At 42.7% G+C, this 16,527-nt stretch overlaps 1 protein-coding gene across 3 annotated transcripts in view; it reads right to left on the reverse strand.

The window, feature by feature from the left end:
* Positions 1-1,552: 1,552 nt before the first annotated feature.
* LOC139420892 (mitogen-activated protein kinase 8 interacting protein 3) overlaps positions 1,553-16,527 on the reverse strand; it is a 72,704-nt gene continuing 57,729 nt past the window's right edge. For 2 of the 3 annotated variants that reach the window (XM_071171291.1, XM_071171292.1), the window contains 15 exons: positions 16,031-16,195; positions 15,814-15,888; positions 15,593-15,683; positions 13,584-13,772; positions 10,441-10,630; positions 10,016-10,138; positions 9,680-9,760; positions 9,486-9,553; positions 9,151-9,299; positions 8,702-8,873; positions 8,154-8,267; positions 6,750-6,788; positions 5,993-6,169; positions 3,872-4,018; positions 1,553-3,597 (listed from right to left, as the gene is read on the reverse strand). In XM_071171291.1, the coding sequence (XP_071027392.1) occupies positions 3,470-3,597; positions 3,872-4,018; positions 5,993-6,169; positions 6,750-6,788; positions 8,154-8,267; positions 8,702-8,873; positions 9,151-9,299; positions 9,486-9,553; positions 9,680-9,760; positions 10,016-10,138; positions 10,441-10,630; positions 13,584-13,772; positions 15,593-15,683; positions 15,814-15,888; positions 16,031-16,195 (1,908 nt within the window). In that variant the 3' untranslated portion in view covers positions 1,553-3,469. The remainder of the gene's footprint in view (positions 3,598-3,871; positions 4,019-5,992; positions 6,170-6,749; positions 6,789-8,153; positions 8,268-8,701; positions 8,874-9,150; positions 9,300-9,485; positions 9,554-9,679; positions 9,761-10,015; positions 10,139-10,440; positions 10,631-13,583; positions 13,773-15,592; positions 15,684-15,813; positions 15,889-16,030; positions 16,196-16,527) is intronic. The other variant, XM_071171293.1, reaches the window with a different exon arrangement.

The raw sequence follows: 16,527 nt of genomic DNA on the forward strand, positions 1-16,527 counted from the left end.
CAATAACAAAGGGGTTGAATACTTATTGACTCAAGACATTATAGCTTTAAAAAATGTTTTATTAATTTGGAAAAATGTCTAATAACATATTAATTTGGAAAAATGTCTAATAACATAATTCCACTTTGACATTACGAGGTATTGTGTGTAGGCCAGTTACACAAAATCTAAATTTAATCAGGCTGTAACACAACAAAATGTTTAAAAAGTCAAGGGGTGCGAATACTTTCTGAAGGCACTGTACTTATCAATGTAGGTCTACTTTTATGACCACTGATCATACACACTCACTCTCTTCACAGACACTTAAAACACACACTGATACAAAATATCTTTGCGGCTTTCTGTAGTAGGCAGCTGTATATGATAGGAGTGATATTGCTGCTTTGATGAAATATTTATTGAAGGAATGACAACACATCTTCGCCACGGTTACTTACACAAGATAATTTGTTCTTAACTGACTTGCCTAGTTAAATAAATATAACATTGAGATTAAACTGCAAGGTGTGAGATTCACAGTGAGTTAACTTTAAGATTGAATTTACACTGCAAGGAGAATCCTTGTACTGTAGGTTCTTTAATTGCATATCTGCTGCTGCTTTCGGTATGTACTGGACGGTCATGGATGTGGAATGCAATAGTGCTCTCTCTGAAACTTAGCAATAACCACTGACAGAGAGAGAGAAGAGAGAAAGGTGAATAAAGGGCACATTTTTCTAATCTCATTCATTCATAGTGATTTATTGTGTTTTAATCTGAAGGCACACATTCACAGTTTGGTCAGTGTATTTATTTTATTTATTTTAGCAGTTTTAAAAGATGTCGTCTGTAACATAACACCTCTTGGTTTTTGAAGAATATGTCATGAAGAAGCTGTGTCCTGCTTTCTTACCTCATCATAATCCAAAAACACTCTTAAAAACCTCAGAGGAGAACCAACAGTGAAGAAGGAAGTTTGTAAACACTGAATATGGTCAAACAGCCAACTGTATTGCTTCAAATAAATTTGGATGAATGAATTGAATAAAAAAATTCTCAATGAATTTAATTCCTTTATTGTTACAGGTATGTCATAGACATTAAGGGTGGTTGTATGTGTGATAGGCTATGTACTGTACTCAAAGGACTTTTAACCAGGATCTAAAATGTAACGTAATGTCCACTGTGCAACATGAACATCTATAGTACTGCTGTTAGAGGTGCCTAAAGTTGACAGGGTATGTTCCAAATGGACTTGAGCTTCACTCTTCCGAATCTGAACCACTGTCCTTGTTACTTCTTTGTACATCTTCAATTCAATCCGTAAACCCGGAAGTTCCGAACTGCAGCATCATTTAAAGGCAATGTTCCCATGTTAGCAGAGACTGCATTCACAGTAAACTCTGCATACTGTATGTCGGCTCAATCGGAAATTACCTTTAAATGCGGCATAGGTTGGCCTTGCAATCAGATTGAATTCTGGTCCTAATTCAAAAAGTCAAATTAAAAAAAAGATCACAAAAAAAGGTTGAAAATAAGTCAATCAACAGAGAACGACAGACAACACAGCCTCTGGTTTTCAGCGCACAAATAAGTTTAATATTTAATCCACACAGATAAAGAGATCAACATATGAGTAACATACTGAACAAGAAGGGGAGGGGCCTTGGGCATGTCTGGAGAGTTACAGAATCGTCAATTACAGCTGTCATTCAAAACAGGCGACCATGCACAAACCTCACTGTCCAACTGTCAGTCTGGGAATCAGAGTAGAGTGGGCGGTTGGTGAATTAGTTATGAACCAAACAGCCCACAGTCGAGGATATGCCTGGCACTCTCTCTCCTTCCACTATTTGGCACGGTTACTTTCCCCTTCGCCCTTACCCCTTTGGTGTTCACAGACCTGAGAAGACTAGATAGGTTTTTACAAAGGCCGAAACAGAACTGAGCCTGTCCATTTTCTCTACAGGAGAGTTTGGGTTTGATCGACAGTGCAGCCTGACTGATCTACAAATCACATTGCATCATAAATAACTACTCATTATTATTTGTAGATCAGTCACAATTTACCCACAATGCATCACATATTTGATCCGCTCAAACACTGCCAATCTATGTCCTTAAGGCTGTCTGGAAACTTGCTTCTAATGTGGAGCAATTCAAATCCCTGTTCATCCTCTGATGCCAAAACAAGAGTTTATCTTCACTCCACTACACCTGATTTACTGGCTCAGTTATCCCCATGAATTTAACTACATCTGTATTCCAAATGGCACCTTATTCCCTATATAGTACACTACTTTTGACAAGGAACCATAGGGCTCTGATCAAAAGTAGTATTATAAAAAGGCATAGGGCGCCATTTCCGAGGCATCCTGAGTCTGCACACCTCCTGATCAAACTTCACTGTATTTACAGGCCAATGCATTCAAGACTGATCTTGTTTTTTTCCCAGTACATTCAACAACGTCTCCTCACCTTCTAACTAACAGCTGGCTGAGGTAAAATCACCCTGAACCAACCAATCACCTGTCAGTCTCTCTCTCTACATTCAACTCACCAATGAGCGGCTAGTGACCGTGTCACTCACTCCGACCAATAGCTGCCTATCTCTGAATTCCTCTTGACCAATCAGCTGTCTCTGTTTCCAGCGTGGTTCAGTGAGCTGAAAGCTGATTGGAGGTGGGGGGTCTTAGTAAGTCATACCATAAATAGTTTTGGGATTACTGGTTGGCAAAACTTGGGTAATTTCTGGAAAGACGTTATATTATGCAGTAGTCTTTAATGTTCCTGTACTTGTGTTGTTGATAAGATGCAGGTGGGCGAGGCGAGAAAGGGTTGGGTTAGGGGTGATTGTAGGTATCAGGGGGTAGCTTGGGGGAAGATGCAGGCCATTACAAGTCAAAGGTCAAATACAGGAGAGATACAGATGTACTTCCAGGGGAAAGTACATCTGAGTGACATCTAAAACGGCACACTATTCCCTATATAGTGCATTAGTTTTGTCCAGCGCAATATGGGTCTTTATCAAAAGTAATGCACCATATAGGGACTAGGGTGCCATTTAAGACACACTCCAGGCTTTAGGGAGTAGATACAGGGTAGCCGGAGGTAGTTAGGGGGCAGGGGTAGTTACAAGGCTCATAGTGGGGGGAGACGATTACATTGGTAGAAGCGGCAAAAAACAGGGCGAGGGAGGGAGGGGAAGGTCAATGTATTTTGAAAGTTACTAGACTGGGCGAGTGATACTTACAAGGCAATAGGTCAACAAGGTCTTTGGAGGGGATATCGATAGTTAAAAGGGTACGTACAGGGGCCGTAGGGATAGTTACATCATGACCAGGGGTAGATGACCAGGGGTAGATACAGGGGCAGGAAAGAGCGGGGTGGGTAGGGTGGGTTAGTTTTAGGATGGGAGAAGAGGGTGATCATCTGGGTGCAAGAAGGGGGACAGGGGGATGCAAGGTGACCCTAGAGGGTGGGAGTGTCACTCGGGGACGTAGGACACCTGCCACACGATGATATGGCTCCGCTCGGCTTTGCACACGGCAGGCTTCATCTGCGGGGCGCCCCCCGACACCTCCCCTTCCTCCGTCTCATCGTCCTCGCCATCACCTGACACACAGATGACGTGAGAGAGTCAGTCAGCATGAAAAGACACACCCGCTTTCTGTAACCTTTGCACTGAAGTGTTTCTGCACATCCACACACATAAAAGCATTGGATTGGTATTTTAAATGCATAAAGTGAAATAAACAAGTGCACAACTAGGGCAGAAGGGTAGAGAATCTGGAGACAAGTAGAATTTGATTTGTAATTCAAAAGAGCGCCACATGGACTAGGGTGTATATGGCAGAGTGTGCGTGCATGCGTGAGTGATTTTCCTCACCGATGCGGAAGTCGATGTAGCCCTCCCCTCCACTCAGCACCAGGACGTTATGTACGCTCTGAGCCTCAGCCTCCGGCTGTGCCGAGGACCCCTGACCCTCTGACGGACTGTCCAGCACACTACCATTTAGGGTGGCCAACACGTTGCCTGACAGAAAAACAGAAAAAAAAAAATTATACACACACACACACACACACACACTTGAAGTTGGAAGTTTACATGCACCTTAGCCAAATACTTTTAAACTCAGTTTTTCACAGTTCCTGACATTTAATCCTAGTAAAAATTCCCTGTCTTATGTCAATTAGGATTGCCACTTTATTTTAAGAATGTGAAATGTCAGAATAATAGTAGAGAGAGAATGACTTATTTCAGCTTTAATTTTTTTCATCACATTCCCAGTGGGTCAGAAGTGTACATACACTCATTTAGTATTTGGCAACATTGGCTTTAAATTGTTTAACTTGGGTCAAAAATTTCAGGTAGCCTTCAACAAGCTTCCCACAATTGGGTGAATTTTGGCTCAGTCCTCCTGACAGAGCTGGTGTAACTGAGTCAGGTTTGTAGGCCTCCTTGCTCGCACACGCTTTTCCAGTTCTGCCCACAAATTATCTATAGGATTGAGGTCAGGGCTTTGTGATGGCCACTCCAATACCTTGACTTTGTTGTCCTTAAGCCATTTTGCCACAACTTTGGAAGTATGCTCGGGGTCATTGTCCATTTGGAAGACCCATTTGCGACCAAGCTTTAACTTCCTGACTGATGTCTTGAGATGTTGCCTCAATATATCCACATATTTTTCCTCCCTCATGATGCCATCTATTTTGTGAAGTGCACCAGTCCCTCCTGCAGCAAAGCACCCCCACAACATGATGCTACCACAACCGTGCTTCACGGTTGGGATGGTGTTCTTCGACTTGCAAGCCTCCCCCTTTTTCCTCCAAACATAACGTTGGTCATTATGGCCAAACAGCTCTCTTTTTGTGTCATGAGACCAGAGGGCATTTCTCCCAAAAGTATGATTTTTGTCCCCATGTGCAGTTGTAAACCGTAGTCTGGCTTTTTTATGGCGGTTTTGGAGCAGTAGCTTCTTCCTGGCTGAGCGGCCTTCAGGTTAAGTCGATATAGGACTCGTTTTACTGTGGATATAGATACTTTTCTACCGGTTTCCTCCAGCATCTTCACAAGGTCCTTTGCTGTTGTTCTGGGATTGATTTGCACTTTTCGCACCAAAGTATGTTCATCTCTAGGAGACAGAACGCGTCTCCTTCCTGAGCATTATGACGGATACGTGGTCCTATGGTGTTTATACTTGCATACTATTGTTTGTACAGATGAATGTGGTACCTTCAGGCATTTGGAAATTGTTCCCAAGGATGAACCAGACTTGTGGAGGTATCTTGATTTTCCCATGATGTCAAGCAAAGAGGCACTGAGTTTGAAGGTATGCCGTGAAATACATCCACAGGTGTACCTCCAATTGACTCAAATTATGTCAATTAGCCTATCAGAAGCTTCTAAAGCCATGACATAATTTTCTGGAATTTTCCAAGTTGTTTAAAGGCACAGTAATTTTAGTGTATGTAAACTTCTGACCCACTGGAATTGTGATACAGTGAATTATAAGTGAAATAATCTGTCTGTAAACAATTGTTGGAAAAATTACTTGTGTCATGCATAAAGTAGATGTCCTAACTGACTTGCCAAAACTATAGTTTGTTAACAATAAATTTGTGGAGTGGGTGAAAAACAAGTTTTAATGACTCCAACCAAAGTGTATGTAAACTTCTTTTTTTTAACAGGTAACGAGAAAGAGATCAGTCAATCAATTGTATTTATAATGCCCTTTTTACAATAGCAGTTGTCACATAGTAGTAAAGGACGTTACCAATAGGTACCCACAAATTAAACACTGTAAACCACTTTTGCATTTTAGTGCCCAGTTGACAACCTGGTCCATCCTCACAGTCCTCAAATACATCAAGTTGAGAGTATTGACAGTAGGTATAATACTTTTTAGTTAGTCAATTACTCCACATTTGATGTAATGTGTTTAAGAGTATAATAAACTCTATTTACTTTTATTGACTTTATAAAATCAAATTATGATTACTAACTGACCTGGCACAGAGACAAAGAACTTGACGGCATCTCTGTGTCCATGGAAACAGAGCTGAGCCTGGGCCATGGAGCAGTATGGGATGAAGCTGCCGCTGCTTTTCTCTGGGTTGTCGTCCGCATACACATGAATCACACCCCCGGCCACGCCGCCGGACGACGTTGGAGACACCTTATTGGCTATCGGGATGAGAGTGGCGTCAATAGCCAATCAGAACATCTGACAGACCAGCGAATAGGACAAGGACATTGATGCATGAGACCATCCAATCACATTAGCACACACAGAGCAGGCTTGCCAATAAGACCCATCAATTGGGCAGATAGCTGAAGATAGCATGCAGAGTTACACGTGAACAAAAGTAATTTCCCTGAATCAGATCCAGACCACCAGACCACTGTTTCTGTTCCATTTCGGCCCCTAGCCCCTCGTCCCCTTTGTGGTTGACAGATCTGAAATGACTGAATAGGTGGCCTTATGAACAAACATGTGCTTGTCCTGTTGGAGAGATAATCCTCTCAAATCTAATCCTCTCAAATCTCCACAAGTGCTATATACTGTAATTTACTCCGGTCCAATCACTATATTACTCACACCTATCCAGTCTATCAGATATGTGAACATTAGGGTAATAAGGGTGCTTAGGACTGAAACTGAACCAGGCCTATGTTGGAGAGCGATTAAGGGGAGATGGAGGTAAGACAGGCAGGCAGATGTATGTGACACCATCCCTGTGGGACAGAGGGAGTCCTAACTTACCCCTCAGACCTAGGAGCTGTCCCCGATGAAGTACTACCGCTAAGGGAGGGAAGGAGGGAGGAGAGGAGAGAGTGGACAAGAGTGACAATCAGGACAGGGAGGACAAGTACAGGGATACCAGCCATAAAATAGAGAAAGAAAGAGAGAAAGAGAGAAAACGAAGAGAAGCCATTACGGAATAAGAGAAGACAGAAAAATGGACAGACCGATATACATTGAACAAAAATACAAAAGCAACATGTAAAGTGTTGGTCCCATTTTACATGAGCTGAAATAAAAGATGCCAGAAATGTTTATATGCACACATTTGTTGACATCCCTGTTTTGCCAAGATAATCCATTCAAGTGTGTCATATCAAGAAACTAATTAAACAACATGATCATTACACAGGTGCACAGATGCACCTTAATAAAAGCCCACTCTAAAATGAGCTGTTTTGTCACACAACATAATGCCACAGATGTCTCAAGTTGAGGGAGCGTGCAATTGGCATGCTGACTGCAGGAATGTCCACCAGATCTGTTGCCAGACAATTGAATGTACATTTCTCTACCATAAGCCGCCAACGTCGTTTTAGAGAATTTGGCAGCACGTCCAACCTGCCTCACAACTGCAGACCACGTGCATGGCGTTGTGTGGGTGAGCAGTTTGCTGATGTCAACATTGTGAACAGAGTGCCCCATGGTGGCAGTGGGGTTATGGTATGGGTAGGCATAAGCTACAGACAACAAACACAATTGCATTCTATCAATGGAAATTTGTATGCACAGATATACCATGACGAGATCCTAAGGCCCATTGTCGTGCCATTCATCCGCCGACATCACCTCATGTTTCAGCATGATAACGCACAGCCCCATGTCGGAAGGATCTGCACACAATTCCTGGAAGCTGAAAATGTCCCAGTTCTTCCATGGCCTGCATGCTCACCAGACGTGACCCATTTAGCATGTTTGGGATGCTCTGGATTGATGTGTATAACAGCGTGTTCCAGTTCCTGTCAATATCCAGCAACTTTGCACAGTCATTGAAGAGGAGTGGGACAACATTCCACAGGCCACAAATCAACAGCCTGATCAGGAGATGCGTCGTGTTGCATGAGGCAAATCTTGGTCACACCAGATACTGATTGGTTTTCTGACACACGCCCCTACTTTTTTTTAATGTATCGGTGACTAACATATGCATTTCTGTATTCCCAGTCATGTGAAATCCATAGATTACGCCCTAATGAATGTATTTAAATTTAAAGATTTCCTTATATGAACTGTAACAGTAAAATCTTTGAAATTGTTGCATTTATATTTTTGTTCAGTATAAAAAGGGAAAGTAAAAGACAGAAGCAGACATTAACACAGAATAGTGGAATCAAAGAGGTGTGTGTGCGCACCACTCAAACTCACTCTCTGTCAGTGGTATGGAGATGACCACACCATTCCCAGTCCCCACCCACAAGCGGTTTCCACCAATAAGAAGGGCTGTTATTCGCACAAAGGAGAAGCCCAGCTTGCCAGTACCTGTCAATCAGAGTGAGAGAGAGAAGAGAGAAAGAGATAGAACACAGGTCAATCCATACATTGGATGCATGTCAATAGACTAAAAGTGGAGTCAAATAACATGGTGTCCTATCAATGAGTTGGCCGAAGCTTAGCCTGCTGGTCCCAGATCTGATCTGTCTGAGCCGTCTTGCCAACTCCTATAGTCATTGTCTTGATATGACAACAAACATACAAATTGGCCATACAACACAAACAGATCTTGGACCACCAGCCTAGCCAGAGCTGGATAGCATGGTTGCAGTCAATTCCATTTCAATTCAGTCAATTCTGGAAGTAAACTGTAATTCCAAATCTTTTTCATAGAGGAAAACTGGAATTGGAATTTTAGTTTACTTTCTGAATTGACATGGAAATTGACTTCATTCCTGCTGTTTAGCTTAGGTTATTCCTACCCAGCATCTTGCTGACGTAGGGTTCGATGTCGACATCCTGTAGGTGCTGGTGTGTGAGGGCGTGGTAGAGACGCAGCGTGGAGTCCAGACGGATTGACACCCACACCCCATCCCCGATCCACGCCAGCTGCCTCACCTGGCTCTCCCTGCGAGGGTGGGCGTCAAAGGACTTCTAACGTGGGAGAGGGGTTAGGGGGGTGAATTGGTGGATTGATTTACTTTTGATTTATTTCAGAATATTATCAATGTGGAGCGACATTACATGAGCTCTCCCCGACCCATCTCTATCTGCAACATAACTGCAGATAGACTCAAGACTGGGTTAGCCCACTGGGCTAATGTCTTGGCATTATTATGTCTGGGAGCTAGCGTGAGTCTTCAGGTCTCAAAAAAGGTTACTTTGCAACTTCCTCTACTATGCAAACAGTCCCTCCCCTCCTGTGACCAACCTCTATCTGCATGCTCTTCGGCTGGATGACATGGATCTTGTTCTTGTAGCCACACCACACTTTGTCATGGACCATGGCCATGCAGCGGATAGAGTGGTGCGGTCTACCCAGGTCCATCAGGTGGTAGTTAGAAAGGTCCCACTGCCCGTCTGGAGATAAAGAGATACACACAGGCACACACATAAACAAATTATGTAAAGCTTTAAATCACGATTAGAAAAAGTAATGTTGCTCTCATGGAATGTCATTTTTTGAGCACAGCAGACAGTTAATGGTTAAGGCTCATAGGTGAAAGCTCAGAAGAATTAGGTAGGTTAGGGTTAAGTTTACGTTACCCTCAGATCTGTGGAAGATAGCCAGTGTCCCGTCTGCCAGAGCCACAAGCACACGACCCTTCACATGCCTGAAACAGAGACAGTCACGCTAATGTTACACAAAGCAACATACACCCATTTACTACAACATTAATGAAGGACTGGTAAAAATGGCCATTCTAAAAGCAGACAGTGGTCAGTAGTGGGGGACTTACACTAGACTGAGCACAGAGTCCTTCAGTTTGATGGAGTGGAGACACTTCTTCCAGTTGGCCACTGCCGAATGGACGTAAAGCCTGGAGAAGGGATGTAAAGCTTAGTTAGGACATAGACAGAGATAGGGTTTTATGGGTTAGGGTTATCGGTTATGGGTTGGGAGACATATGCAGGCAAAACTGGTTGCCGAAAAAATCATGATGATGTTTTTTTGTGATATTGTGGTCAAGAGTTGTAAAAATAAATGTTTTGCACTTTTTAAGAAAACAACATCACTATGATGTCCCATATTACATTTCCACCACTAGCTAGGCATTAAGTGATTAGTTACCCACCAGCCATTTTGTGCTCCCAGCCACATGGTGGGGGCTACGCTGGTTCCAGCTTTCGGGTCGTCGCTTCCATCCTCCGTCTCCTGGGGTGGGGAGTTAGACTCCTCTTTTGACTGGCCTGCACACCTGACAGGGGACACAGAGAGTTGTCTTGAAGTCCACTATAGACTACCACAGCCCAACTACTGAAGCATGTTAGCAGTATTATCTGCTGCAGAAATGTAAAGAGATGACTAAAGGATTTAAATAGTAGAAGTTAGACTAAAACTAAATCAAATCAAACTAAAGTTTATGTAAATACACTTTCAGTAAAAATTTTGAAAACTTGGAACATTTTTGAAAGTTTCAATGACAACTTTTATGTACTGGCGATATTCTTCTCTTTACAACTACTAGCAATTCAAAACTGGTCAAATCTTGTGTCTTACCGGTCGTATTGGCCAGCATCAACCACCGGAGGCTGGGGGTCTGTGAAGACGTGCTCCATGAAGGGCCCTGGAGGTCCCAAGGTGTTGTCTGTCTCGCTGGCGGCCGGCTCAGCTACCTCTGTAGCCTCTGTGGCCTCCTCTGCTGACTGGGCTGGGTGCAGCTTCCCACTGAGTGGTGGAGCCATAGGAGCTGAGGCGACAGGGACACAGGGTGATACATTATACACTATATACTACTACAACTATACCTATTAACTATAGATGGGCACTAATACGGAAAGTCCCTATCGATATTAGTTGAAATGTGTTATTTGCAATTGATATCATATCGGATTTTTTTTTTAAACATGTGGAGGCCTATTAACTATACTTATAACTCTTCAACTGACTGGGCTGGGTGCAGCTTCCAATAAGAGGGGAAACTACTGGGGGGGGGGGGGGACATATCAGCACTTGCTGGGATATACAGTATACACCAACATACAGTGCCTTGCGAAAGTATTCGGCCCCTTGAACTTTGCGACCTTTTGCCACATTTCAGGCTTCAAACATAAAGATATAAAACTGTATTTTTTTGTGAAGAATCAACAACAATCATGAAGTGGAACGACATTTATTGGATATTTCAAACTTTTTTAACAAATCAAACACTGAAAAATTGGGCGTGCAAAATTATTCAGCCCCCTTAAGTTAATACTTTGTAGCCCCACCTTTTGCTGCGATTACAGCTGTAAGTCGCTTGGGGTATGTCTCGATCAGTTTTGCACATCGAGAGACTGAAATTTTTTCCCATTCCTCCTTGCAAAACAGCTCGAGCTCAGTGAGGTTGGATGGAGAGCATTTGTGAACAGCAGTTTTCAGTTCTTTCCACAGATTCTCAATTGGATTCAGGTCTGGACTTTGACTTGGCCATTCTAACACCTGGATATGTTTATTTTTGAACCATTCCATTGTAGATTTTGCTTTATGTTTTGGATCATTGTCTTGTTGGAAGACAAATCTCCGTCCCAGTCTCAGGTCTTCTGCAGACTCCATCAGGTTTTCTTCCAGAATGGTCCTGTATTTGGCTCCATCCATCTTCCCATCAATTTTAACCATCTTCCCTGTCCCTGCTGAAGAAAAGCAGGCCCAAACCATGATGTTGCCACCACCATGTTTGACAGTGGGGATGGTGTGTTCAGCTGTGTTGCTTTTACGCCAAACATAACGTTTTGCATTGTTGCCAAAAAGTTCAATTTTGGTTTCATCTGACCAGAGCACCTTCTTCCACATGTTTGGTGTGTCTCCCAGGTGGCTTGTGGCAAACTTTAAACAACACTTTTTATGGATATCCTTAAGAAATGGCTTTCTTCTTGCCACTCTTCCATAAAGGCCAGATTTGTGCAATATACGACTGATTGTTGTCCTATGGACAGAGTCTCCCACCTCAGCTGTAGATCTCTGCAGTTCATCCAGAGTGATCATGGGCCTCTTGGCTGCATCTCTGATCAGTCTTCTCCTTGTATGAGCTGAAAGTTTAGAGGGACGGCCAGGTCTTGGTAGATTTGCAGTGGTCTGATACTCCTTCCATTTCAATATTATCGCTTGCACAGTGCTCCTTGGGATGTTTAAAGCTTGGGAAATATTTTTGTATCCAAATCCGGCTTTAAACTTCTTCACAACAGTATCTTGGACCTGCCTGGTGTGTTCCTTGTTCTTCATGATGCTCTCTGCGCTTTTGACGGACCTCTGAGACTATCACAGTGCAGGTGCATTCATACGGAGACTTGATTACACACAGGTGGATTGTATTTATCATCATTAGTCATTTAGGTCAACATTGGATCATTCAGAGATCCTCACTGAACTTCTGGAGAGAGTTTGCTGCACTGAAAGTAAAGGGGCTGAATAATTTTGCACGCCCAATTTTTCAGTTTTTGATTTGTTAAAAAAGTTTGAAATATCCAATAAATGTCGTTCCACTTCATGATTGTGATCATGATCCCACTTGTTGTTATAAAATATGGTTTTATATCTTTATGTTTGAAGCCTGAAATGTGGCAAAAGGTCGCAAAGTTCAAGGGGGCCGAATACTTTCGCAAAGGGACTGTACAGTGTAATATACAGTGCCTTCAGAAAGTATTCACACCCCTTTGTTACGGCAAGCTTAAATTAGTTCATAAGTGATTTGCTTAACAAGTCACACAATAAGTTGCATGGACTCACTCTGTCTGCAATAATAGTGTTTAACACGGTCAAATTGAGCCCATGGGCCGCCAGTTGGGGAACCCTGCTGTACAGAATAAAAATGGCAAGACCTTCATCCTGTTTGCAGCAAGGCACTAAAGTAATACTGCAAAAAATGTGGCAAAGTAATTCACTTTTTGTTCAGGATACAAAGTGTTATATGTTTGGGGCAAATCCAATACAACACATTACTGAATACCACTCTCCATAAACATAGTGGTGGCTGCATCATGTTATGGATATGCTTGTAATCGTTAAGGACTGGGAAGTTTTTCAGGTTGAAAAGAAACGGAATGGAGCTAAGCACAGGAAAAATCCTAGTTGAAAACCTGGTTCAGTCTGCTTTCCAACAGATACTGGGAGATGAATTCATCTTTCAGCAGGAGAATAACCTAAAACACAAGGCCAATGTACACTGGAGTCGCTTACCAAGTAGACAGTGAATGTTCCCGAGTGGCCTAGTTACAGTTCTGACTTAAAATCTACATGAAAATCCATGGCAAGACCTGAAAATAGTTGTCTAGCAATGATCAACAATCAATTAGACAGAGCTTTAAGAATTTTGAAAATAATAATGGGCAAATGTTGCACAATCCAGGTGTGGAAAGCTCTTAAAACTCATCCAGAAAGACTCACAGCTGTTATCGCTGCCAAAGCATCTTCTACAAAGTGTTGACCCAGGGGTCTGAAAACTTATGTAAATTAGATATTTCTGTATTTAATTTTCAATAAATTTGCTAACATTAATAAAAACATATTTTCCCTTTCTCATTATGGGTTATTGTGTGTAGATGGGTACGATTCTTTATTTTTTTTAATCCATTTTGAATTCAGGATGTAACACAACAAAATGTGGACTAAGTCAAGGGTATGAATACTTTCTGAAGGCACAATAGATAAATCTCTGGGGTTCTCACCTTGCCCCCGGTCCAGTACGGGTGTGTCTGTGCGCGAGGAGCAGTTGCTGCGGACCACGCTACAGTTGGTGGCACAGCCCACCAGGGTGATGCCTGCCAGCATGCCCTCCACCCCACCTGTCTCCTCACCACCACCCTCCCCAGAGTCCAGCACGATCTCACCCGCCGGGTAGTCACTCTCACTGGCCGCTGCAGACAGACACACAGAAAAGCACACACAGACACGCACATATGCAAACACAGAAACAAGCACGCACACACAGAAATACACACCCATACACATGCACACAGAGGAAAAGCACAAACATTAGATGTGATTCTAGTTCAGCAAATTTAGATGGAATTACAGTGCATTCGGAAAGTATTCAGACCCTTTCCCTTTTTCTACATTTTGAAACGTTACAGCCTTATTCTAAAATGTATGAAAAAACATTTTCCCTCATCAATCTACACACAATACCCAATAATGACAAAGCGAAAACAGGTTTTTAGAAATGTTTGCAAATGTATAATATTTTTAAAATCAGAAATACCTTAAGTTTTCAGACCCTTTGCTATGAGACTTAAAATTGAGCTCAGGTGCATACTTTTTCCATTGATTATCCTTAAGATGTTTTTACAACTTGATTGGAGTCCACCTGTGGTAAATTCAATCGATTGGACATGATTTGGAAAGGCACACACCTGTCTACACCTGTCTATATACAGTTGCCAGTGCATGTCAGAGCAAAAACCAGGCCATGGGGTCAAAGGAATTGTTCGTAGAGCTCCGAGACAGGATTGTGTCGAGGCACAGATCTGTGGAAGGGTACCAACACATTTATGCACCATTGAAGGTCCCCAAGAACACAGTGGCCTCCATCATTCTTAAATTGAAGAGGTTTGGAACCACCAAGACTCCTCCTAGAGCTGGTTCGCCCAGCCAAACTGAGCAATCGGGGAAGAAGGGCCTTGGTCAGGGAGGTGCCCAAGAACCCGATGGTCACTCTGACAGAGCTTCAGAGTTCGTCTGTGGAGATGGGAGAACCTTCCAGAAGGACAACCATCTCTGCAGCACTCTACCAATCAGGCCTTTATGGTAGAGTGGCCAGAAAGAAGACACTCCTCAGTAAAAGGCACATGACAGATTGGAGTTTGCCCAAAGGCACCTAAAGAACTCTCAGACCATGAGAAACAAGATTCTCTGGTCTGATGAAACCAAGATTTGTCCTGAATGCCGAGCGTCACATCTGGAGGAAACCTGGCACCATCCCTACAGTGAAGCATGGCGGTGGAAGCATCATGCTGTGGGGATGTATTTCAGTGGCAGGGACTGGGAGACTGGTCAGGCTCGAAGGAAAGATGAAAAGGAGCAAAGTACAGAGAGATCCTTGATCAAAACCTGCTCTAGAGCGCTCAGGACTTCAGACTGGGGTGAAGGTTCACCTTCCCAATTGCTGTAAAAAGTTATTCAACAAAGTACTGAGTAAAGGGTCTGAATACTTATGTAAATGTGATATTTCAGTTTTTATTTTTTTTATACATTTGCTAAAATTTCTCAAAAAACTTTTTTACTTTGTCATTATGGGGTACTGTGTGTAGATTGATGAGGGGAAAAAACAATTTAAGCAATTTTATAATAAGGCTGTAAAATAACAAAATGTGGAAAAAGTCAAGGGGTCTGAATACTTTCTGAATGCACTGTATATATTATGTTGATTTGATCTGAATACTATGGTCATGTCATGGTAGTAGATTTGGTTCAGGTGGAGAGTGCTATATGGTTGTGTTGTGTTAATAGACAGGGTGTAGGATAGGTGGTCGGTAGTCATGTTATTATGGCAGTAGATTCCTTAGTGGTCAAGTTGCAGTAGATTTGGTCCAGATGGTGAGTGCTAATGTATGTGGTCATGTTGTGGTAGTAGATCTGGTTGTGTTATTATAGTAGTAGGGTGCTAAGTTGTCAAGTAGCGGTAGAGTTGGTCTAATAGGTGAGTACTATGTGTTTGTGTTACGGTTTGACCGCTAACCTGGCACGCTGGAGATACAGAGCACGTGGGCATTGCAGACGTTGAACTGGTCGACCAACGAGCCGGGCTGGTTGGCATCAATGATGACCACCTTGATGATGATAATGATGATAATAGTTTTTCATTATTTGATCAATTGAAACAAATAGCAGCAACAAGCTGAGTTACAAGTACAACTTATTAGAAACAAAAAAATATTATTTAAAAGTATTATTTAACACCTTGCTGGCCGAGTGGGTACTGGTTAGGATCCAGACTCTGCTACTCATAGTGTCTGTTTCATGGAGCTCCTTAGACTGGGGGAAGGAAAGGGAGAGGGACAGAAAAGGAGGGAGAGGTGGGGGTGAGAAACGGAAGAAGGGGCAATAAGTATGTTTTCAAACTAAAACATTAGCTAAATTAACTAACAAACCAACTAGATCAAGAGACAGACAGTACCTTTTTCTTCTCTGGTGAGCTGTGGTTGCTCTTGCCGTCTCCTCCCTCTCCCTCCTCTATGGCTAGAGGATTCGTAACGCCGTTGCCGGGGCCAGCCTTTACTGTCATAATTTCCTGAGTGCATGTCTTCCATCCCGTCAGGTCCACCCCCGCCGCACACCACAACTAAACAGAGTTTGTTTACACACATTGTTAACACAGCTCTCGAGCGGCTAGATGTTATTTACCATTTGGCCATCAGATTTGCTACCAATGCTCCTTATAGGACACATTACTGCACTCTATACTCTTCTGTAAACTGGTCATCTTTATACACCCGTCGCAAGACCTACTGGTTGATGCTTATTTATAAAACCCTCTTAAGCCTCACTTCCCCCTATCTGAGATATCTACTGCAGCCCTCATCCTCTACATACAACACAGTCACATTCTGTTAAAGGTCCCCAAAGCACACACATCCCTGGGTCGCTCCTATTTTCAGTTCGCTGCAGCTAGCG

Source organism: Oncorhynchus clarkii, chromosome 12, assembly GCF_045791955.1.
Source record: "Oncorhynchus clarkii lewisi isolate Uvic-CL-2024 chromosome 12, UVic_Ocla_1.0, whole genome shotgun sequence".
Lineage (NCBI taxonomy): Eukaryota > Metazoa > Chordata > Actinopteri > Salmoniformes > Salmonidae > Oncorhynchus > Oncorhynchus clarkii.